Here is a 26,253-nt window from a genome sequence, read left to right on the forward strand (position 1 = left end):
CAATTTCACCACAGAATGTCCTGAAACATCTTGCAACATCAAGCAGTGGGGAGTGTCAGGGAACTGAACTGGAGGGAAGAGAACTGGTAAATAAAATTCTGAAGAATAGGAGAAATAGGAAACCTAAAACTCACCCTCCAACCCACAAGAGTGGGTTTAGACTTTGGTGAAGCTGATTAAAGGGAAACTACCGGCTCCACAGCACAGGCACTGCTCACTTCTAGAACAGTGGCAAAGAACACGATTAGTGGCTTGCATGCTCTGTGTGAAACCACTGACACTGGGCTCACACTGCCTGAAACCAGAACCTAGTTTTGTGCTCAGATCATAGAAATGACTTTCAATGTGGTTTTATCCTGCTCAGAACAGCATTTGGATCACATTCATCACCTGCTTAAATAGGATCAGGTCTGAACTAAGCTTTGAGAATCTTTTCACGTACGACTCCCTCTCTGTTGTTCTCCAGAATCAAATATTCCATAACCCCAGGGAGCCCCGGGGTGGCACTGCTTTAAGACACCCTGAAAAGGACCTGCAAAAAGGAGAAAAATAAGGAAAGAGAAAATCACCAGTTTTTTTAAAAAATATTGTTGTAGTCACAGAATCATAGAATCACAGAATCATAGAATAGTTTGGGTTGGAAGGAACCTTAAATATCATCTATTTCCAACCCCCCTGCATGGGCAGGGACATCCCACCGGATAAGGCTGCCCAAGGCCCATCCAGTGTGGCCTTTAACACCTCCAGGGATGGGGCAGCCACAACCTCCCTTGGCAACCTGTTCCAGTGTCTCATCACTCCCATGGTGAAGAAATTCTTCCTACTGACCAGTCTAAATCTGCCCCTCTCCAGTTCATACCCGTTCCCCCTTGTCCTACCACTACAAGTCTTTATGAATAGTCCCTCTCCAGCTTTCTTGTAGGCCCCCAAAAAAATATTATTGTAGCCATTACTTTGCAAAAGATAAAGATAGAGCCCAATCTACCCACTGCTCCTTAGGCAGGAGTTCTTCTTTGCTCCTTGGTGTCACACCAAGTGCACCTTTGGTGTGGAGGTGGCTTTTAGAGTCCCAGAGCTAAAAGACAACAGTGAGCAGGACAAGGACAACACACACAAATCTCTGCAGTACTTCCTAATTCTCCCTGTTAGTCTCAAGAGCAACACAGGTACGATTACACAGATATCCCTTTCCTTCACTCTCCATCACACCACAGCAGAACTCAGCACTAATTAACTCCAGCCATGCCAGTCATTGCTGCCCCAGTATGAGCTCTTCCCTTCAGCCTATGCATCTGTTCCCTACCTAACTCATTTGTTAAATATGTGCAAAAAATCCTGGGAAGTTCACAGCACACTTTATGGGATACATCTTCATTCTGGATGCGCTACTATGAGATTTCATGGGGTCCAGTGTGATCATTACCGCTTTGGTTGAATTGTTAGGGTCAGAAATACAGAGATAAACAGACAGACATGGGAAAGAACAAAACCTACCATACTGCTGCTGCTCCTTCCACCCCTTCTCTGCCAACCAGTCAGCCAGCAAACACAATGCCAATTGTCTCTTTATATAGCTTCACTAAGGAACAAAAATATGCCTGCTCCAAGTTTAGACAATAGATGTAAGGTTGGAAAAGTGCAGTAATTGGATCCCAATACCATTCCAAGCATCTGTTCCATGCATGGCTTCTGTTTTCACAGAAATAATGCAGTAGATAAGCAGAGTAGGCATACAATTGCAGAGTAGGGATAAAATTGCAGAGCACAATAAGCTAGAGCCAAAGGGGCTTTCCCATGTACTTCTGAATAACGAACCCAGGGCACGCACTAAAAAGATTTTAAGGGGACATGGCATCCCGAAAAAGAAGAAAGAGAGACACATTCCTTGAGAAAATACAGAGGGAACTAGCAATAAATCGAGGCCATTGAGATGTCTGACAGCTCCAGAGCCTGGTACATGCATTCAGAGCTCCAGAAGAATGACCAAGGTTCTGCATAGGTACATCAATAATGGGGAGGTGTGCTGGAAGAGCACTGCTCTGCAGACAGCAATAAAGTGAGTCCGATCAGGGCTGTTCTCCCTGAATCTATCACACATGCCTGAAGTCCAGAGGCCAGGTCTCAAGGTACTGCGAATTGATGAAGTGTCATGGACTTCAAAGCATGCAAAACAAGATATGTAGTAGTGACTATGGTGTTGAGGGGAGGAGAAAACAGAAGGCAGGATAGGAACCACATGGGCTGTATCTCCCAGGGAATGCTCATGGACATTAATGCACACACATTCCATCCGATTCTTAAATTCTGTTTGCCATTACCGCAATGGGCCAAAATATTAACCAGTACAAACCGGCATAATTGCATGGGCAAGAAACCATATTTCCTGAATGCGTGTTTGTGAGAGTATCTATACAGGACCATCTATGCATTGCAAGCAGCAGCAATAACAGATTTTTTTTAAGAACATAAACTAGCATCTGAAATATGTCTGTATCAGTCACACAAACCTTGAGTCAGGAAAGGGCTTAAGCAATCAGCTGAACTTTGAGACAGACACATGTTTAAGTATCCAGTTGAACAAGGACCTTGTTCTTTCTCCAGGTCCAGCCCCTTGCTGTGCTGTCATCTCTAATCTTAGATTTGACTGCATGCTCTTCAGGGCAAGGACAGTTTTAGCTGTCGTGAAGCACCACGAACACCTACAGGGATAATTAAGTAACAAATAAGCATAATACAATTCATCTGGCTTTAGCGCAGTTGCTGTAGACCCAAGCTGGAAGTTAGCCTAGTGTTCGTTGTTCTGACTTCACTGACATTATACCAATACCCAGCGTAACGCGGTGTAAAAATACTTCCCTCAGACCGTTTGCCTGCAGCCAGAGGGTGGGCAGTTGACCAGGCTGGTACGCTAGGTCGAGTCTGGTAATATGAAAGACTCAAAGTAGAGGTTTCTGAGGAAAATCTTATCAAATGTCAAAGGTTGATTGTGATAAAGACTTACCATGTTCACTGAGTTAGGTCCTGATTCATCAAAGCTGTTGAGTATTTGCTTAACTTAAAGGAAGGAATAGTCCCACTGAAGTCAATGTCATAGCGCACGTACTTAAAGTTGAGAAGATGGCCCCTTGTTTCGCAAGATGAGTGCCCTAATCCTAACACAGCGGCCAAACGAGCAGGAGCTTTGGCATTGAGTTCACCAGACCCACAATTCCATCCTGAGGATTTTGTGTCGCTTTTTTGAAGAACATTTATCTTTTCATCCAGCCACTTCATGAGTTTGTCCTAACAGCTCTGTTACCAGATGCTTTGTGCTGTTTCTTTGGGAGTTATGTTTCCTCTTACCTAGTAAATCATCAATCATCATTATTAGTATCAATTTGCTCCTTAGTTTTCCAGCTTGATCTGCAGGCATTTTCCAATAGTGCTTGTATTTTCTACATTGATCTTGGTCTTTTCACAGAATTTCTACATTAAATGAATTCTTCCAAGCTGTTTTGAAATGACATGGCCTGTCAGGATAACACACACACACACCCCCCAAGTACTGTGGGTTTGCAATGCACAGGTCCTGAGAGACCAGAACCCTCTCTGCTTTGTTTGTAAAACAAACCCACAGAGGAATTCAGGGAGACATACATCTTGGCTTTAAAGGTCTGCTTGCTTCTGCAACTGCCTCCAAATTATAGAAAGGCTCCAGACTGGAGAGGGGAGGGAGAGAAGGGAGGAATAACATATGGGCTGAAAAAGAAAGGCTTGAATTTAATTGCCCTAAAAATTTCAATCATTCAATCTGGTAATTAGAGAGCTGGCTGATTCAGAAAGTAATTTCATTTTGAAAAAAAAAAAAGAACCAACAAGATAATTGATGCTAAGTGAATATTTTACCTGAAATATTAAATACCAAACTTAAGTCTGCCTCCAGGGCCCTTTCTGCTACCCCTTTTTGATCTGTCTTTCTACTTCTTTGTATTTCCCCCTCACGTGATTGAACAGAACAGGACACTTCTTCAGAGAATCGGATTGTCACAGGGACAGATTTATTTGAACTCTCTGTGTTGTGAAGGAAATAATGTAATGATTTATTAGTGAAGAAAATGGTAATTGGGAGTCTCCTGAGATCCAGCCAGGCTGCAAATCTCAGAGAGATTTTCCAGTGCTGAGTCTCTCTGGCTCTCTGGCCACAAGCAAGGTTTGATGTCCAACAAAGGGTAACAGCTTGCTTTATGAGCTTAACAATACATACCAGAATGTTTCCTGTTTAATTCTGGACTCTCTGATACACAAAAGGCAGCTCTCTGCCCCCCTGCAGGGCACCATGGCTGTCAGTGTCACAGGGGTCTGATTGCACACATCTCAGTGCAAGGTGGAGAGCAGAGCTGGGTTACTGCACACTGCTCAGAAGTAACTGCTAATTCTCTCATATTTAATAGCCTAATGAACAAGGACAGCATCTCATACACATGTTAAAGGAATATTGCATGTCTGGAAATAAAGTAGATATTAATTTATACTACATTTATCGACGGAGAAGTGATAAAGAAAAATGCACTTGATGCATGGTGGATTCTGGTGTCATGAGCTTCTCTCACTGCTCATCCATGCGCCTTTGTCACACAAAATGCTATGCTCTATTTCTGTTAGAAATGTCAAATTTTAATCTTAAAACATCTTTTTCAGAGAGATTCCACGGCTATTACTGCTCAGGAAGATCACATCAAGTGTATTCACAAGATCAAGTGATCACATCAGGTGTCCTTGCAACATTTATCTTTGAGATCTCAATAGATGCAGAGGACAGGAGGTAGTGGCAATTCTTGTAGTGACTCTGGATGCCAAACAGAATGTGGCCTCTTCCCCTACTTCAATGGAGACAGAAAAAAGCCACTAATGCTGGATATGCTACATCAGAAATGTACAGTAAGCACCTTTGCAGGTATTCCAGCTATAGCAGACCAAGTTTTGAGACCAGCTTTGTATCACAATGTTACACTTATTCTGCACACAGATCCTTTCCCTTCATGTCTTTGAGTGGCCTTCCAAAGAAGACATGTAACAGTTGATTGGTGTTTAGGAACAGGAACCTTCCATATCCTGCCAATAGACAGGAACAATCCCCAGACCTTTAGAAGAAATGTGTCCCAGCCTTCATACCACAGGACTCCACTTTCTGTGCACCGACCAGGCTTGATCTCTGTGTCTGATATCTGTCTTTACCCTGTGCTGAGAGTAAAGAAAGCCCTTGTCTAAAAATAGGACTCATGTGAGCCCCATCCTGGCACTCTGCACTCTGGCAAAATGTACCTGGTGGAATTGCCAGCTAGTACTGTTCTCTGGCCATCTCATCTGTCTTCTCATTGCTATGTGCTCCTAATATCCTCTGGCCCCAGCTGTTCAGTTATTCTATAGGTGGGGAACAGATATACCCAGTGATCTATCCAAATGTAAATGGGAATTAAAAGCAAAGCAGAAGTCCTGGCTGGTGTGCAGACTGTGAATCAGGAGTGTAGACCAGATGCCTCTAAAGCAGGCACTACAGTGAGAACACCAGCTTATTCCAGCAGAGCCACTAGCAAGAACTACCAAGTTGAGCTGGATTTCAAGCCCTTCAGAGAAAATTAGCAACTTCCCTTGAACTACCCACTTTTCATAAATCAACTTAAATTAATGAGGAGCTCCCCTTCTTTTCAGAGCCACGACGATTCCCCTTTCCTCTCCCTACAGCAGTTTTCTTAGCAGCTGGTGAAATTCTTGATATAGAGGACAGGTTACCCAGTGTTGCTTAGAAAGCCCATTGGCTAAGCTTGGTCTGACTACCATATTTTGGAGCCTGGCAACAAGGCGAGTCTCAGGGAAGTGAGTCCTATGTTCAGTGTTTATGGAGCTCCTACAGTTCTGGTACAGAAAAGGAAGAGCTATCACAGATACCTCTGCAGAGTTTTAAATAAATTAAACAGTGCAAATGCCACTCAGAACCTTCTCTGTCTGTTGAGCAGGGACACACACGCACCTATTTGGAAACTGCTGGGGCTGCTTTAACTGTTAATTGAGTTCTGTGCATTTGTTGTTCAGGACACTGAATCCAAATCTCCTTCTTTGCCTTACCCCTCCCTATCAGACAATTCGTAGCCACTCTCTAATCTGACAAAAACTGTGTTCTCTTTTATACTTGGAGGTCACTTTATGTTACTTACAGTGTGTTGCATTATGTCAAAAGGCATAACACAACACAATGAGAAGCAGACTAATATAACTCAGCCCGACATCGGTGACATAAAATGATGTGGCTACTGCAAAACGTAGTGTTGTCATTGTTTCGAGTTTCCAACTGATACCTACTTGCTATTCCAGCACGGGGCATTTGTGGAAGAATTTGGAGAAGGTGGTCAGGGACTGAGCATTCCTGGTTCTGCTCTGGCTCCCATAGTTTGTGCACTGAGATTACCCGATTGGCTTGGCTGGGATTCCTCCTGATTTACTCTAGCAAGGATCAGGCTCTAAAAAATCATCGCATAAAATGCAATTACACTCGGAAAGCCATCAAGTTGGAAAATGCAGCTCCTGGGAGTAAGGAAATTACAACCCCGTCATAGTCCCTGTAACCTTAGCTCTGCCCTCTTGGGCAGTAAATGAGCCCACGCTATTTTTCCTGCAGGATGTCATTTCATTTTGTAGAAGTGTAGCAAAGCAGCTGCTCAATATTTCTCTTAACTTCATCACGTAGCCTGTGGTCCCATATCTCATTTTCTACACATCAACCAAATCCTTTTGTGGGCTAGGTGCTTTTCGTCTTCCTGTTTTTATTTGCTTTTCTATTGTTCTAATTACCACAGTATATGTGCATTTCAAAAGCAAGGCTGAATCTATCTTCTCAGCACACCCCCAAGTTTGAAGCGTACTGTTACTCCTTCCCTGTTCCAGAGACAGAGCAGAAGCACAGAACTGTACCCTACTGCAGAGCTTTATACATGAAACGCTCAAAGAACCATCTCTAGCTTCTTCTCCTGTCTAAGACAGGCCATAGCATTTTATCTACCACTTGCTGTTTCAGGACGATATCTTCTGGTTGAGCTAGAACACATTTTTAAGCATTGCTGTTGTTGTCATCTCATGCTGACAGCAGCTGGCCAAGCCAAGTCTCTTTGGCGCTCTTCTAAAAAATCACTATGGGAGAATCACCCCACAGTGTAGTAACAATCTCTCCTGTTTGTGCTACAGAAACAACCCACGCTCATAAACTTGGCTTAAAAAGATGAAGAGGACCACAGCACACAAGCAAGGTGCTGTATTCTGACCTCACAAACAACAGCACAAATCCATCATCACCTCCTAGAATGAGTGGGATTGTCTGGGACTGACCACAGCTGAGGACACAATTGGTCCAATATAATTTATTTTTCGGTAGCATTCATGGAGCTGTCTGGATTGGAAGGGACCTTTGAAGATCGTCCATAATGCTGGAAACTGGTTCCACTGTAGCCCAAGAGTTATAAGTGAAACGTGCAGGAGGGTGAGTTGTACTGACAGCGGGGGCTCGGTTCTCATGGTGACAGCTCATCCTGTCAGCATCGCAAGTCAGAGAGGGACCCAGCCAACAACGAACACTTGTGAGACAAGCTGAGCACCTCGTGTACCAGCCTTCCGAAAACAAGCACAGGGACACTATCACAGTGACGGTTAAGCAACTTGAGTCCTCAGGTTGACTCACTTCAGACTTAGTTCCTCAATATTTTGGTGACTGTGGATAGAACTCTACTGACCCGGGATCCCAAGCCATGTCTGGATGTCTTTGCTTCTGTCTTTGCAGGTCTGTGGTAATCTTTACTCTGAGCTGAGGTTAATGGAGTTCTTTTAACTTAGGACCCCCCCAAGCTATCCTCATTCTGCTGGATGAATTACACTGTTGTGACATGTCCTGACCTGCTGCTCGGCTCAGTTGTAGCTAGCTAACCCATTTTACATTCCTGGCACTTCAAAACACAGACATTAGTTATGTATGCGTGTGAGCCAACCCAAATGTACTCAGAAATGCATCACAAAATCCCATGGTAGTTTGGAAATACACTGTACAGTCACTCAAACAGGAGAAAATGCAAATGCTATGTTTGGAGATATTGTCATCTTCCAATATACTCCATACAAGTACCAGAAAATCATGAGTTAACACCCCATAAATCATGTTTTAGAGGACACAAGGTTTGAAAAACAATAATAAAGTAAGAATTGCACCTCAGGTGGGCTGAATCACTCCTCGAGGTACTGGTCCTCCTCCCTTGTCTGTGAAGGAAGAACCTTTAACTTGAACTTTTTGGTTTAAAAATATAAGAAAGAAATCTGAGGCATGAACCCAGCATCTTGGCCATACAGAGAGAGTCCCTACAGCACAAAGCCAGCTACCAACACATGAGAACAGATCCTGAAATGCTCTGGCTGCACAGAGAGTTGAACTTGTGTAATAAACAGAGTTGACCCACATTGTACCTTTCAGTAGGAGTCAAGGCAAAGGCTTCTGGAGGCCAAATTCTCTCCTGAAAGAAAGTGCAGCAAACTGTTCACAGTACATCCTTTGCTGGTTAGTTGCAGGTCGGAGTATGTGTGTGGTGATACTGCTCTACAGGCTATCTATGGGACCCTCTGCAGGCGTGAAAGCTGAATCATGGGTGGACAACACACACCACCACCCTAAGAAAGCACAAAGCAGTGTGCTGAGGAAGGAAGGAAGAGACACTGGGCATCTAAGCCGGAGGATGCTTATCTTTTGTAACTGTGGAGCCCAGTCAGCCTTCCAGGAACAAACTGCATGTAGGCAGTAGAAGCAACTGCAGAGGTAGGGCCTCCATGAGCTTCTGCAGCAAGCCAAAGACTGAACAAGCTCTTCAGAAGATGCAAGTAAGGCATTGCCACGTTTTTCTACTTTTAATTTCCTGATGGGGAGTGAGTAATGCTCCCTCACCAATGACAGATTGAACTCGTGCTGTATTGGAAGGAAAACTGCATAATAAGCCAGAAAATGCTCTGTGTTCACTTTCAGACACAAAGATGCATTCAGAACTCAGAGATCACATGTATGTATGTCAGAGAGCACAGAAGAAAAGAAAGTCCCTCAGGAAAGAGTCTGCTGTGAACTCCTAACCTAAGCTTTCTCCAATGTGCCAGGCAGAAAGAAATCCAATTTTCATTAACCTCATTAAGGGAGACACTCTTTTGCCTGCTGAGTGCATACTTCAGTGAGGCAGGTAAATGTACGGTCTGTTGAGACCCTCTTTTCATCTCTTGTGTAACGAGTTTATACGTGATCAAGTCCTCTTCTCCCACCTCGCCATTGTAGCTGTGCCCTGTGCAGACACTCACGTAGGTAAATGCAGGTTAGTGAAGAGAGATCATTTGCATTTTGATATTTGTCAGCGTGACATGCAAACAGGTAGTGAGCAAGGAGGCCTCAGCTGCACGTTGTTCTGAATTTTGCCTTTAGTATCTTAATTTTTTTTTTTTATTAGGAGACACACAAATATTCAAGGGCAACAGAGATGCAGAGAGATAACTTCAGCAGACCCAGTCATCACTCCTCACCTGGGGCTCAGTCCTGGACAGTTTGCCTCCTTCTTACCAGTAAGCTGACAGGCCTTGGAAGACAAAGAATCCCTGAAGACAAAGAATCCCTGAAGACAAACTGTGGGAAGATTATTCCTATTCTACCCTACTCCAGCCTTTAGTTCAAAGAATGTATTATGTATCCTGAGATTTCACTGGGAGCTCTTGGATATTCAGGCTTCTTTTTAATCAGCTCACTCATCTACTTGACAGAAGGTACAATTTAACTTCTCATGGATAAGATAGGATGTCTCAGTGTCCTGCAATGTTAAGAGGCTAAAAAAACCCACCCCAGAGCTCTTCAAGTAGCTCTTTCTCATTGCAAACCACGCTTGACTTCCTCATTTGTTTAAGGAAAAAGCCACTGAACGTGTAGATGTCTTTTATGCCTCTTAGCCACAATTCCTTTGAGAAATCCAACAGCGAAGGTGGATACAATTATTGTAAATAATGTTGGATAGAACCCAGAGCAGATGAAGGTAGGAGGATACCGCTCAACAAGAACAGAAGTGGTTTCTAATGAGAGAGGGAATATTTCAATCTCAGCATGGCTGTTATTATGTCCTACACATTAATTCAGCCAAGAAGTCTTGAAGTAGCAGCATGAGTTTCTGTTCAGTAAAGAGGCAGACCCTGGCATGGTTGCCTGCACTTCAGGTCTAACAGTTAATGCTTTCCTGAGTCCTCAGTGAGGAACATCATGATGAGTTAAACCCTGTGAGGCACTGGGCACATGATACGGTCTTAAAACTTCCACTGAAGACAAATATATTCATCTAGCTCATTCCAAGCAGTACTTATTGTAATTTCAGTTTTGATTACTTTCTCCATTTTTACTAGAATTGTGGGACAGCATTTATCTTCTTGAAAAACAAGCTCTGACCATTCTAGCAGAGGAACACCCACGGCTGGACAGCTTCCTAAAGCTCCCCCTGCCGTCCTCCTGTCCATTTTGCCCTGGACTGGCCATTTGGCCGCTGAGTGACCAGCACAGGAGCTGGTGTAACAGTGTGCCTTAAAATCTGGAAGCCTTTCTCTATATTTCTCTAAATCCTTGCCTTTCATTGTTCTTTAATTTTCTACACACTCCTGACTTCTGCACAGGTGGAGGTCACAGTCCTTCCAGCCAAAACGGGGATAACTTCCTTTTCCTCTCTGCCTACCGATGCTCTGCAAGGACTGCAAGGACTGCAGGGCAGGGATACTGTGCTGGTCCAGAGGATCCCTTTTCATGTTGCTTCCCAGACCTAGGGCTCACAAAGAAAGAAGAGAAGCAAGAGAAAGGTGAAGGGGATTATTTTCATGCTGACAGAGGTACCCAAAACAGCTGAAGTTTGAAGTGGAATCCTGTTAGGGTTACATTCAGGAGTTACTCTTTAAGTCAAATACAGCCCAAGTATTTGGTTCCCTAAAGTATCCAACTATAAACTATGTACCATTGTGACATCTCCCATATTACAGAAGCAGCAAAAATGTCCCGCACTCCTTTTTCTGTGTATTTTTCTTGTCATATGCCTTACACACACATTTGCAGCTCGCTGTGGCAGGAACTGTTACTTGTTCAGGAGCTGTACAGCACCTCATCCAAAGGAATCTGAGGCTGTGACCACACTTTTAGGGTCCTACTGCCAGGCTGATAAATAAATAACTGCAATCATCTGCATGGGCTTCTTTTAGGCAGCGTGCTCCTGAAAATGAGAGCAAAATTCAGGGAAGGGCAAAGTGCCTGCACTACTTGTTTGCTCCAGCCCGGGCGGTGGTAGCCCGGCAGCTCTCAGCATCTCTGAGGATTTATTCTGCAGTGTGTTTGCTTTTGCCTCCAGTGTGCGATGTGAGGAAGCCAGCAGTGGGACTGAAAACCACAGCTCCCAGCCACTTCTCCCCTCAGTGTTGAGTGAGAGAGTGAGAGCTTGCAGACTAGCCGTTACCTTTCTCGTGAGGCTGTCACAGCGGGAATAAAAACAAAACACGGACTTGAATTTATTTCTAGCCAACGGAAATTTCATATTGAGGGTTACAGGCGTACTGTGCCTCTTAAAAGCAAGTAATAAAATGCTGCTCTCAATTACAAATTGTATTTACATTTTAAACCCCCATATGGTTTGGTGAGGCAGAGGGAAGTTTCAAATGCATTAGCAGCAGCGCTGTGCCACGATTAGTTACAATTTTTCTCTCTTTGTAATGAACAATTAATGCCTTCACCTCTTTTTCTCTGCCTTGGAAACTAACCCTGTGGCTATGCCAGGTCAGTAGTAAGTAGACAAGACACAACTCCTGCCTAATGCTATGAACCAAACCAAGAAAATGCACTGAATTTACCTTCTCTAAAAGGCCTCCTGTAAGAGGAGTCACACGTTAAGTGTAAATTCAATAACAATTGATTTTTTAATGTAACTTCCTGGGCGAAACTTTTCAAAAGGCAGGAACCATTTAACAGGAAAATGCAAAAATGCATGCAAATGCACCCTGCGTCATCTTCCTGTGCTACAAAAGCCAAATTCTCTCCTCCCACTCCTCAAGCAGTGATAAAGGCAAAGCGCTCATTGTCTGAAATGCTGCACAGGTCTTGTGGCTGCCCTTGGCTCTTGCAGAGCCCATGTGTGTGTTCCTCAGTGCCAGCTGCTCCAGTGAGAGCCTGTCTTCAGGCACGGTTCCGGACAGAAATAGTAAACTTTGCCTAGAAGGCCTCAAGGATTTACACAGCCTCAATTGACACAGGTCAATGTTTTAGAAAACCTGCTCCAAATCACGGCTCTGATAATGTTTTTCCTCTTTAGCCAGGCTCAGCTTATACAGGAGGTCATCTCTCAAGATTCAGGGGAGTACCCACCATCCGATTTCATGAGCTACCTTCTCGGAAGTATGTATCAGCAAGGATGTCAAAAGGTATTTTGATATCAGGAGGTATCTATAGGAATAACTAGTAGGTTCTGTCCAGCTTTATTCAAAACCTGACAGGGATGTGATGGAACTATCCTGGTCCAAGGTTTGTGGGAGCTGCTGGTGTGAACAAGAACATTTCCTCTCTGTGTTCATAGACATGTGTCCCAGTCACCGGTCTCGGTCAACAATACCTCATTGCATCTAATGATCCCGAGCAGTATAAGGTCATTTTGGAGGTTATCAATGGGAGAAGTGTCCTTATTAGCTATGAATTCAATCTCCAGTTCTACCAGGAATGGGTAAGATCCTTAAAGAGAGCAGGTCGAGAAGAACAACCAGCAAGAAACAGTAAAAAAAAATCCAGAGAAAACTCAGAAGCAGTGCTGTCACAGAAAGAACAGAAGGTCATCTCATATTCCAGGGAGATTATTGATGACAGATAAGAAGTAATAGGCTCCAGTTGCAACATGGGATATTTGAAGTTAGGTGCCAGGAACAATTTCTGTCTTGAAGGACAGACAAGCAGAAGATTGTGCAGAGAAGGTGTGGAATTGGAAGGTTTTTTCTATTCCTTAGTGAGTGGTTTAGCAGGCTGATTCTGCTTTGATCAAAAAGATGCTCACACCCAGGTATTGCTGACCAGGCCTGAGGCCTCAGAGGGGAGAGGATGTTCCAGGCTCGAAGCCTAAGAGCCAGTGCAATACTTTACAGGAACATCTCTTTCCAAGTTTACCTCTAACACAGCAGCAACAACCATCCTGGAAAAGGTCAGGCCAGATTCACTGTTGGAGTGAATCACCTTCACAATTAGTGGAGCTGCATCAGTTTACACGGTTAACCCGCTTTGCTGTTATTTACAAATACCACATTTATGACGTAACAGCTATAAATAGCATTTCATTAATTTTCTTGCTTATTTAGCTACTTCCCTACAGGGCTAATACATTTACTGTGTGTTGCTATTTCAGCTTCTGTTTGTCTGAATGTTTCATTTGCAGTCAAACCATAGCGGCTACCTGGCGCTGAGGCTGAGTGCAGCAGCTCGGCTTTGGATGAAAAGCACGTTGGGTGCAATTAGATTTGTGGGTTTAGGTGTTTGGGGTTTATTTTTTTAAAGGGTAACAGTGTAATAACAAGAAATGGCTGTAATTTGTAGCCCAGCGTTTGGCAAGTGCCTTGTCTGGTCTGGGATTTATTTTTTTTAATGGCAGAAATTTTAAATACACCCAAACTCGCACCCATACATCCACACGAATATACAGGTACTTCTGAATAAGCCTAACATTTAATTTTGCACCAAATTCACCCATGATGTAAATTTATTCTATTATGTCTTCATACACAATGTGGTATTTATGATATCAAAATGAATCGCACAAACAAAAACATTCTGATGTTTGGTTAAGTATCCTTCATGCAATGAAATTTAAAATATTTTTATTTTGGTTAATGAACAGCAATTTTCAGCAAGAAGCTGGGACTAAATTCGCCTCTGTGCCACAAGACTGCACCAATTTAGCTTATGAATTGCATTGGCTTTTTTAGCATTCTGGTATTTACTTTCTATGTGCATTTATTTCTAAGCTTTTCTCTCCAATAAAGAAAACTCAAACATTCCTATTTTGAGTTTCACACAAATGAAGATTCTCTAATGATGTGCCTTTGGGGCCTCTAGACTTATGAAGAACACCAAGAACAATAAGAATCACAACAAATCAGGAGATGTATGAACAGGGTGTGCTGTTTTTCTTTACCAAGAAAACTCAAACTTTACTTTCTTTACAAGAGTTCACTCACCAGCATGACAAATACCTTCTCATAAAGAAAACTTCTAAGATAAGGGCTTTCAGAAAAACATAATTACACTTTTAGATGCTGAGTGCCTTTGCTGAGCAAATACACATGAGACGGTACAGACAAATGCCAGCATAACAAAAGGAAAACTGCAGTCAGAACATATTACATGAGTTGCCATGTACGTTGTGCTCTGGTTCTGTAAATGCTCATGTTCACAGACACTGTGCAAAAGGGGCCCCTTCGAAACGGGAGTACTGACCCTGCCTGATCCAAAGCTCTCCAGAAGCAGGGAAACAGCACACCACTGCCTTCCACCGAACCCTGGATCCAGTCCATGAGGTGTAAAGGTAAGCATATGAAAAAGGCTTTACAGGACTCAGAAGCCTTTTGAGAGCACGTCTTTCATTCAGGCACGGTGTGAAAAGTGCTGATTGTATCCCGCTGTCCCAGCACATAACACCACTGCACAGAGTGACTATGTTTTCTTAAAGCAGAAGTTCACTTGCCTGTGTTATTGCAATCTAAAGAAGTGATGCCTTGGTGCTGAAATACAGAGAAGCAACGGCACATTAACACCATGTTACTGGAATACATCAGAGCAATTGTGCTCTTGTGCTGTATGACTCACTACAGGGCATCTCACGAACAACGTTCACAGCGATGCTGAGTGCTCCTGCTGAGGTGAGAGAAACATCTTAATGGGAGACCCTGACGTTTTTGCAGACCCATCTACATTCCTTCAAATCAGCACAGCGACTGCCCGAGCATGAGGTCACAAAGAGCCACGCAAAAACATTCAGTCACTGAAAAGTCAAAATATAACTCACAGGAGTACGAGAAATCATACTGGGCTTTGTGCTAACTGCATTAACTTTGGAAACAACCAGAGGCAGTGAAGGGAGGGCATTTCAGAGCTCTTCAAGAAAAGCCTTAACAGTATTCTACTGCCATTATTCAAAAGCTCGAAAGTCGACAGTGCTCACAGAGCAATTCATTTGGAAGAATTCATGCAAAATGGCATTTGTTCTGGGTACTGGATCTGAAGCTACCAAGGCGTACAACTGTTTATTTAGCTTCAAAGCAACAGGGATCCTCTAACCAGGCCTGGGAAAGTTTCAGTAGACCCTCCAACAGAAAGAGTTACCTATGCAAAAGGACTGCACATGGCAAACTGAAATACCAAAAATGAATAAGCCTGCCGGAGTCTCTTTCCAGCTCCAGTGACAACCTGCTGTTCATATTGGCTTTGTATAAGTGTAGCATCAGGTAGCGATGTAGCTCTGACGCTACAAGACTTTCTTTTGTCTCAGTCAAAGCTCAGTGGGTGGAATGGGTCTTTACATGGAAAGTCTGTGCAAAATACAGCAGGCCTTAAATACACAGCATCCACCATGTGGAAATTCAATACGAGAACTAAACATAAAACAGCCTGCTCCACTCCCAAAGCACTTTGGGAAACAATGCATACTGACCAGTTCAGTTTATGTTCACATTCCAACAGCATCTGCACTGAAAGCACCAGGAAAGCTTTTCAGTGACCTGGCCTTTGAAGAGCAAAAGCCTTTGCAAGGGCAAGGTCTGCCTCTCATCTGCAGCAGAAAATAGATTTTATTCAGAGCTTCACATCGAAGATTTGGGTTCATTTTGCTTTTAAATTTATTTCAGCCTAAAATCTTTAGGCTCTATCCTTACAGCTTGTAAATTCATTTACATCTTTGCTGAATAGAAGTAAGAAGCTTCTTAGCAATTGTGGTACGTAATCCGCATTCACCTTCCCACGTGCACAATGGTTCTACAAGGTATAGATCCTCATGCCTGCCTGGTACAGCCCAGTGTCCCAGCATAAATCCACCCTCAGTGGTGATGAGGGCTCATGTACCATACTGTGAAAAGGAGTGGCGTGTGTCGTGCTGGGCCATCCCAAGGCGCATGGACCCTCGCAGACAGGTGGGACCGACAATGCAGAATATTAATGTCTCAAACCGCTTCAGTCAGAGCAGCTTCTACAGTTCATCTGTAGAAGCAACTTGACCTACCCAAGGTCTCAGTAAGCCACTGACAAACACTGACAGTGGAATCGATCTTCTAAGTCCCAGAGACCAAGCTGTTGCTGCTAGTTAATATTTTATGTTAATTTTATTCATTAGTATTTTTGCTTAAGTGATCTGCTAGAGGAAGCCATTGACCTCTAGCAAACTTGAAGCAATGTCTCCCAAGTAAATCTGTGATGATCACAACAACCTGTTAGTATTTAACTGGAAAAGCTGTGATTTCCTTAAAAATCTGCAGAATATTTACAGTACTTGCTGTGGATTTGGTTTGCTGATGGTGTTTTGCGTGAAAAAAAATTTGCCTGAGTGAAATTTGAGTAATCAAACCAATCCTGTTTCTGATGGAAGACTTCAGATGTTTTCAGATTTCCAGATCGAATTTTGTGTCAAAACATGCAAAAATATGACTGTTCACATTTAAATGTCAAAACTAAATATTGTGTCAGTTTGTGAAGAACTGAGCACAAAGTAAGCAGCAGCAAAATGTGAAAATCTTATCATGAAACACATAAATATTCCTTTTTACCCAGTTACACAGTTCAGTCATCAGATGCTGCAACACAGCAACAGATGCGATGAACGTGGTTGGGAGAATCCCATCAGCAAGGTCCTTAATCTCTAGATATCAGAAATACTTAAAATGCCAGAGTGAAAGCATAAAGGGCAAACAGATCTAGCAAATCTTGCTGATTCCAGTTCTTCCAGAAAAGACTCTAACACATCTACAGAGTATCCAAAGGAGTAGTTATTTCTCTTTTTTCAGTGAATGCACAAAACTTTGAATCATACGTTGCTATTTCTTTCTGTTGGAAACTGTTCTGTTCTGTCTGTAAAGGGCGATTCCCATCCAGAGCCTGACATGCAGCAATGAGGTTAAATTGGTTTGGATGATATCAGCTATGTGTAATTAAACCAGCAGCCCATGTCCGATCCTTTCTGTGACCATGTTAGGTGTTAAATTAAGGTCTGATTAAGAGTATGCTGCTGCAGCTAAGGTCAAGGACTAAAGATCACAAGCTTTGTTTCGTCTAATAACAATAAAGACTGTCTGGCTGCCAAATACCACACAGCTCTTGTTCTCCTATCAGACTGCTGTCCAGCTAGAGGGATCCGATTTCACTGGTATCCCTTTTTAAACCCTACTTCTAAGAGGGTTTGTAGCTATTTCATCTGTGTTAAGCAGCACTGTGTTACCCGAGGCTATACGGTACATTCTATATGATCAAAGCAGAAATGGAGCAGCTTCTGATGGAGAGTTATCGTGGCTGAGGGGAAAAAAATATCAAGTAAGGAGAAAAAAGATACAGTGCTACAAAATACGAGGTCGTGCCACCAAAGTAAACACCCACAGGTAAGTTCAGAACGTGAGACCAAACAATGGTGGAGACTGAGCACATGTGTTTGCTTGGAACGACTGACGGGATGCCCACCAGCAGGAGAGCTGTGTTGAATACGACAGACGGGAGATAAAAGCTAAGCGGTGAAGAGAAAAACCAGCAACGTCTTTGTAGGATGAAGACAAGGACTGGTGCATAAGAGCTTCTCCCTACATAAGTGTTTTCTATGAAGACAGGGCAGGAGACCTTACCATAGCAGTTATTTGCTACGAGAGAACAAAACCCCTACCAGCCCAAGAAACTGTTTCCACAAGCCATGCCCGTGTTAATCTCAGATGACTACAGGGTGCTGGGACACATTTCGCTTTCTGGAAAGGAGGGTGGAGCAGAGTAAGAAGCTGTGTGGCCCCAAAATTATCTCTCACAGCCACGACCTATTCTATGTTTCCATACTTGGGGTCCAGTTTCAGAGTCGATACCAATCCATTTTTCAAGAGCCATCTGAAGTGTCTTTCATTTGCTCCTGAGATTTAACAGACTATTAATAGAGCACTGCTAATACCTGGGAGGACAATTTTGCCGTTCTGTGAAGCTGCACACAGAAAACTCATCCCAGGGACACACTAAACACATAGAAGCCACTCCATGTTTATACAGTTCTTACTAAATTGTATGGTACACATGATAAAAAAACTTCCATAGTGCTTTACTTTTCAGGACTTGAGATTAACCGCTGTTTCCCAACGAGCCCTGAGTGAATCCCAAAAGTTTCAATAATACGGTTCAACATGAATTAATTTCCAACTCCTTAGTGTTGCTGCTGAGCCAGAGATCTCTCCAGGGCAGGCTTTGCTGTGGGAGTTCCCAGGCTCCCTGGAGTCTGAGTTGCACCAGAAATAGAGTGAACACCATAAAATAGCCAGGTGGGAAGAATTACTTTGCCATAACAACAGAAATGTGTTCACCATTGGGAGTCAGTGCCTGAACTGGAAAGCAACCTTTTACTGCATTAAGAAACTCCTGTACACCTTATTTCCCACCTATTTGTGCAAACACTAGGACTACCAGTAGAATCAGGTGCCACTCATGGTAGACCATCTTCCTATTGATACCAAGAAACTTTTTCTGTTACCTCTTAGATTTCAGAGCACCAAACTGAAGAAAAAAATCCAACCAAAGTAAAAGGCAGGTTTGATTTGATTTGAGTCACTTCTTGATCATTCTTCTTGCTAAATTTTACAATCAAATATTGTCCACAGAGAACCACATTTTTATTTCAGTCTTAGAGACTGCGGTCAAAGCGTTTGAAGGCAATGGTTTAAGACCAAACATATATATCGACATCATCTAGACGACAGTGCTGTGCAGCCCTGGGTAACTGCTGTTAGGCAAGAGAAGATGCTTTTGAAAGTGATCTTTAGTTTCAAAAACTGAGTCACTGTTGATGAGGTACTTTGCTTGCATTTATATACCTAAACGGAGCACTTCGGCATGGATCCCAATAAAATCAAAAGCAAAGCTTAGAACAGGTGTCAGGTTGGAGTAGCGCAGCCCCTTGCTCCAGTACAGGAGCAATGCAATAGCATCGGACGCTGACATCTTTGACTTCGCAGGCTGAATGACCAGGATCCAGTCGCAGGCAAGTGGCCTGGCAGCGGCTCACACCGTAAAGCTGGAGTGAACTCAGACTCCTGTTTGGACTCAGAAGCTGTTGATAGAAGGATTGCTTTTGAAAACCTTCCAGCCTGGTCTCGGATAGCTGCATTACGTTATCTTGGTATCTGCACTATTCCCTAAAGGACATTTAAGCGAGAATAAGAGGGATTGTTGTACATACTATGGTAATGTCATTTATTTATTTTACACCACTGGAAAATTTAAAGGCAACCACTTCACTCCTGTGCTGTAGAGATTAGTGTTCACAGTAACACCTGCTTACTGGACAGGAGAAAAAAAGCCCTTTATATTCCTTCTTTATTGCAATTTATTATTGTAGCTTGAATGGTTCCTAGTGACTTCCTAAGATTAATGTTAATATTCTGATCGGAGTCTTCCCTCTGGGTTTTTTTTTATGGGTTTTGAATGTTCATTTCATTTACCATACACATGGGAGCAAGTCTGGTGGTTCCAAAAATATTTGTAGTTGGAAATCACAGTGATTTTTTGTTAGGCTCAGTGCCAAAGAAATCACAAATCATAAGTCTGTTATAGACTAGTTCCAATTTCTTGGCATCATTTCTTGTTATGTATATGCATAGTGTGATAGTTTTCCCTAGCTGTATGGCACTGAAGACTGACTGAGAAACCCATTGCTTATCTATTTTTCAAGTTTCTGGTGGAACTAAAGATTTTGTCTGGCTGGCTGGCGAGTCACAGGGATTTTAGGGACTTCCTGTGTGAGCCAGAGCCTGCCCATTGGGTACACATCTTTCTCTACCACAGCTGGTGTTTTTGAACCAAAGCAGGGAGTAGAAATTTCATCCCTGATTTTTTTGGCTGGATCGATTGTTTAGTCTAGGAACTCTCAAATAGAATTTCTAGGTGCTGGAATGGCTCTTTTTCTTCAGTCAGCAGCTGATGCTGTATGGAGTACATCAGAGCCTAAATTCGCATCTTAGTGAGCAAAGATTTATGTTGGTCCTAACGCTTCTTGACATTAATGAGTATTACAGACATGTATCCCAATGGATTAAGCTGAGAACATACCTCAGAGTGTCTGTGGAGTTTGTCATTAGGGTATTGCACTATTAAAACCAACAGAGAAATTCCAAAGGTAAGAAAGCAATCAGATCTCTCGCCTTCTCTCTGCTGGAGCACGTGTAAGAGATGCACTTTAAATTTTCTTGTATTTTCAGCCCTCTCGCACCAATTCCTGCATTCATTTCTAGTTGTTAATGACTTCAAAGAAGAACTGATTGCCACTTTTAAGACATTTCCTGTAACAACATTATGGGAAATATATTTTGCTGGCAGACAATAGTTCTGTAGCACTATAGCGCTCTCTAATTCAGGAACTTCTGTGTAGTTGGGGAAGAGAAGATTATTTTTTTCCTCAATGAGCTGTTTCAGGGATTGGATCAATACAATGGGATGACCCTGTACACTCCATTATCTAGGGATTGTGACAGCTCAATGAAACAGTATGGATGCTGTGGGATGTGATGGAGACCACGGCAGTGCATCAGCCAGCAAAGGATACGGTGACTCTGCCTACATCAGGTCAGGCAAATTTCAGCAGCTCATGAGGACATGCTTGCTCCCTGCTCCCCACTGCTCCAGGTTTTGGGAACGTTTCAAGCGTGGAGCTGCCTGGACAAGCAGTCAGTTTTATTATCTGTGCATTTCAGGGACAATTCAAATGCAAGCCAGATAAACCATACACAAAAAATAGACTCCAGGATGTAATTTCAGTCTCCCTTAAAGCCCTGTGTAAAACTGACCTGTGGGAGGGACTCGGTGCAGAATTACCTCACCCCACATCTCCACCATCCACTGCCCACATGAAACAAATCTGGGGTCAGGATTCTTGGATTCTTTTCCCAATATCCTAGCCACAGAGTGGAGATGAATAGTGCATGTCTGGTCAATAGGGGTGTCCTAGGTTGATTGTTATCACACGTGAGGTTTATTAGCCCTGTGCAATCCTGCCTATATCAGCTAACGACAATATGGAAATAAAGACTTCATTTTCCTTCAGAACCACTTGAGATCTTTCGGAGAAAATTTCCATAGGAGAAATCAGATTTATCTAATTTGAAAGCAACGTCTCCTGGTTTAGTCACTTCCCTTGAAATATACCCATTTCTCCCTCAATAAAAGAGGGATAACAATACTAAGAGAGGTTTTTAAAATACTTTGAGACCTGCAAATATAAAGGGCTGTCTGTAAAGCGTTTAGAAAACTTCAGAAAAAGGTGCTATATAAATGCATATTTATTGCGGTGCTGACACCCTTGTGGCAGTTCTGAATGCAGAATCAAAAGCAGAGGGGGCAGAATAAAAGTCAGAATAAGAAACTGTCAGCCTTTAGCCTGTATCTTAAACTGCTTTGAAACGCTGCAGACATTCAGAGAATCCACTTTGCCAATATTGTATGTGCGACAGTAATTGCACCAATCTGGAATATCCATTTTCCTTCTCCCTTCTGAGAGAAGGCAAAGCTCTTCAGGACATACACAAATGGAACCCTAATCCCATAGAATTCCATGCATATAACCTAACATCAGGCAGCACAGTTGCCCCACTGATTTCAGTAGTTCTGCTCAGATGCATGCGTGGAAGTGTTTGCGTGATTAGAAGTTAATACTAATAAATGCTCATTTCACACAGGATCCCTGTGTGAAGAATATATTTCTGCATGCAAGCAATGACTCTGTAATTCTGTGTAGCAGCTTTGTGAAAAAGTCTTATATTTTCCAAAGCAGTAAAATGTTTCTGATAGTGCTTTTCATTGCCAGCTCTTTGAGGGCTAATTAAAAGAAATATCTGTTAAATTTATTCATTGCTTGCTTCCTTGATAGCAAGAGGTGTAAACAGTAAAAAGAAAAGCAGGCAGCATCCAGACCTCATCAAATATTAGATACATTAGGACATTTTATTTATAAATATGAAATTGGTTTTAATGACTTCAAAAGCAGGAAATGCCAGGAAGAGCATAATATGAGCAAGCAAAGTAAAGCTGTCAAGAAGATGCCTAAACTCACAAAAATCTAGAAATTGTACTTGCTCCCTCTTTCTTTTCCATAGTAAGTGGCAATTCCAGCTGTAATTGGTAACATAACGAACTCCAGAACTAACCAGAACAAGCAGCAGATGAGACAGAGCATCCAAGAGCACGTCTGCATAGAAAACACCGTCAGTGGTGAGCCGGACATAGCCCATTTATACTGAGTTGATTGATTCAATGAAGCAAATCCTGAATTTCAACCTCTATGATTTAAAACAAAATGTTTAAGGATGAGAAATCCACCCTTCTCTTGGGACAACATTTAAGCAGGCACTTAACATTAAGCATATGCTTTATACTCACTTGACTTTACTTTCAAAAACGCTTAGCACTGTTCCAGTCTGTTCCCACTACGGACTTCAATAAATCAGTAATGAATAGTGACTCAATACTTTACCGCCAAGTCTCAATACTTTAAAACTGAGCATGCATTCAGCACAGTCCCAAATAAAGATGGAATACATTCATGATCAATAGACTAACAATACACGTGAGGAATGACAATAATTGTCCTGAACAAGTTCTCTCTTCATGAGGCAAAAATCTATCCTGAACGTAAATTTCATCCTAAGGCATTTTATTGTAGCAAGGTGTAGTCATCCACACTAATTACAAGGACTGTTTTAGCTCCTACTGTTATTATTAAAGTCACAAGGAACACAAATAGAAGTGCTCTTAGTAGCCAGCACATTTTAATCGTTTTAGGATGTGTTTCACCTGTAAACCTACTCTGTGTATAACCTATGCTGACCCATCACGGCAATGAAGCTGTTATCATTGGCACATGGAACAAGGACCGTTCCTCAAATGGACAGTAGGGCTGACTCTCCACTAGCAGCAGGGCTAGAGAGGACTAAGGAATGGTGTTTTGGGGTCTCCTAGAATACCATAGGTGTGATCTTTCAAAGGGTCACATCCCTGTTTTAAAGAAGCAGAGTTTCGTGGACTTCTTTAATCCCATCAGAGGTGCCTCATTTCTAGGGCAGGAACTTCTCCTCATGTTCTTGCAAACAAAATAAACAGACATCAGTTTTCCATCCTGCCCTAACCTTTGCAGACGTCACCTCTGCAAGGACTGCACTCTCCAACCCTGGAGAGACTTACCAGTTCAATCCTCACGCTAAAGGAACTGAGCCACCTACTGAATCACCATCATGTTTCCTGCAGGCTAACACCTGTGTTTTCCTTGGAGGTCAACCTATCCAAGAGCTAATCAGGTCTGACACGGTTTAACTTAGGAGAACCAAGCAGCAGAATTGTCCAGACTTCCAAAATTAAACATAAAACTTGCCACAAAGCCTCAGAAGAGTCAGAGTAAGGAAGCGCAGCCAGGGAACATATTCCCAGTGCAGAACCGCTGCTTGCAGGATACGAGAGCAATACGCTGCAGCATGAATTCTCTATTCCAACTATAGGTGACTTCAGTGACAAGGTCTCGCTAGGTTTGGGATGAGAACAGATCCAGATGAGGAAGAACAGCAGAGACAGTCCTAACAGCCTCCTGCTTCCACCAAGCCAGGTGACATGTAACCACAAAAATATTTAACAAGGATGTACATCACTGACCATGATAAAACACAGGGATGTGGGAGAGTAATGCAGCTTTTTCAGTGCAATTCCATATAAAGGGAAAAGAAGCAATAAAAAGATCTTGACATAAGGAAAATATCCCAATGAAATCCTGCCTTTTAATCTCAGTCACAATCACTTTTCTCCATCATCTTCCCTGCTTTTTAATCCTCCACTGCACTAGGTTTTTATACTCATTCACTTTATCAACTTCACCTGTCTCAAATGTTAATAAAAGCAGAGGCCGCAGTTTTAAAATGCAGGCAAATGAGCTGAAACACCAAACTTCTCCAGAGGTGCTGACTACTCACAATTGTCAGTGACTTCAAAGCAATCTATGGGTGATCAGCGTCTTTAAAAGTCACTTGGGTGCTTGAAGAGGAACATAACTCTCCTTGGAATAGTGCTTCAGTTTCCCTCCTTAATTTAGACAATGTTTGAATCATGGATTTTACTGCATTCATTTTTATTGGGCTTTCTTTTGCCTGCGGAACCTGTTGCCTTTCTGTTCTGTAATACCATACACCACTCTGAACTCGATCCTAGGGACCTACCTGGTAACAGCCAAAAAAGTTTTGTCTGTTTGCTTCCTGGCCCACAGTGCTGCTTCGATCTCTCTCACTGTAAGGAGCATTCCCCTCTTCTGCTATTCATCATCACAATTTCACATGCTCTCTTCAGCTGTTCTCTCCACGGGCTGGTGAAGCTGGTATGGCTATTATCCTCTTTATCCTGTACGAAGGGGAAAAAAAAGAAAAGGATTATTTATGGATAACATCGGGGACCACCCATATAGCAAGAAAAATTGAGAAAACCCAGTTGTTTTCATGCTCAGGGTTACAAGCATATGTAGCTTGGATTAGAGAGTTCTTCCCATTTGACTTCTGTTCCTCAGTAAATATTTGCATCTTTGCTGATAAAGCAATGCTGGAGTTTTCAGCTGGGTTTCCATGTGGACAAAAAGCTGTGGGACTAGAGAACGGGATCTCTTTCTATAATGAGGTTTCTTGAATAGTCAGTCATTCCGTTCTCCATCTCGGTCATGAAAAATGTGCTCAGGACTCACATAGCAGAACAAAGTCTTCAATTACAGCTGCTTTGGCTGTATCCTTGATTGCCCATGAGGCCCATTCCAATGGGTGATAAGGGCCCAAAATGTATTAAATCACTGCTGTACTGTGACCTACAATTCACATATACAAAATGGCAGCAATGCAATGCTTTTATTATGCTATTATATTTCTATTTAATGCACATTATCTGTGCTTCAGTCTTGTTTTACTCACGAGCAAAATACATCGCTTACTTCTGCCTGGCCTGTCAATGCACACCAGAATTTTCTGAGGACAGTCACTCAACACTGGGCCAGCGAAGAGTTATGGCCATGTTAATGAGCCCAGCCAATAATGAGCTGAGGAGGGAGCAATGCAAGCACACATCCATGGCTGGTCAGTCTAGTGCTCGGAAGTACAAGGAGTTGAGACACAGAACTCAGGACAGCCCTCATGCCAGGATAAATCATGTGACCAGCAACAGACAACGCTGGCACAGGGCTGGTGACTGATCCCAATTCTAGTTGGGTAAACGCGCTTACTCCAGCTCAGGATCACTGACTGGCCTCTGACCCGGCTTTCTGTTCAGCTCAACATGTTTTGCACTGGGACACCCAGAAAGTCGTCACCATCTGCCACCCATAAATTATTTTCCAGATACCCGCACGTACCTTCAGTGCCATAACGTGCATCCCACACTTGAGCTACGGGAAGGTTCAAATCTTGGCTCAGAGGTCAAGTCTGTTGGCTGCTTCTAAGATAGCAATCACACATTTCTTCCTAACAGAAAAAATTCCCGAGAAAGAGAGAGACACCGGAAGATAAGGATGACTTCACTTTCTGAACCAACACAGCCCTTTTGCCAGTGGATCTCACAGCACTTTACAGTGGTGAGAAACGTCATCAACACCACTTTGCAGCTGGGGAAACAGGAGCACAAAGGGGAAAGCTGATTGTCCGAGAACCCTTTGACAGACCAACGGCAGAGGCAGGAATACAAACAATAATCTGCTGATGAAGAAAGCTGCCCCATCCTATAGTTTTCCATTTCTAATGCAAATAGATTCTGTGTTTAGCATTCTTCGTCTTTCTGCTAGGGTTGTGCTCATTTCTAGACCTTTCTGACCCGCTTATCTCTTTTTCCCCTCCTTTCTCAACATAGACATTCCCGGTTAGTCTTCACTCAGCAGTGAAAATCTCTTTGCAACGGACTTACAGATCGTGTTACTAAATTTCTTTTTCCAGGCCTCT

At 42.7% G+C, this 26,253-nt stretch overlaps 1 protein-coding gene across 2 annotated transcripts in view; it reads right to left on the reverse strand.

Annotated features, from left to right (window-relative positions):
- MYL10 (myosin light chain 10) overlaps positions 1-24,674 on the reverse strand; it is a 44,285-nt gene extending 19,611 nt beyond the window's left edge. Inside the window, exon 1 of one of the 2 annotated variants that reach the window (XM_054085445.1) lies at positions 24,505-24,674. Coding sequence is in view for 1 of the 2 variants with exons in the window: in XM_009560172.2 (XP_009558467.1) it covers positions 1,495-1,497 (3 nt within the window). In the remaining variant the exon portion in view is untranslated. Of the gene's footprint in view, positions 1-1,494; positions 1,640-24,504 lie in introns of those variants that run through there. The other variant, XM_009560172.2, reaches the window with a different exon arrangement.
- Between the last annotated feature and the right edge of the window lie 1,579 nt (positions 24,675-26,253).

This window comes from Cuculus canorus, chromosome 20 (assembly GCF_017976375.1).
Source record: "Cuculus canorus isolate bCucCan1 chromosome 20, bCucCan1.pri, whole genome shotgun sequence".
Lineage (NCBI taxonomy): Eukaryota > Metazoa > Chordata > Aves > Cuculiformes > Cuculidae > Cuculus > Cuculus canorus.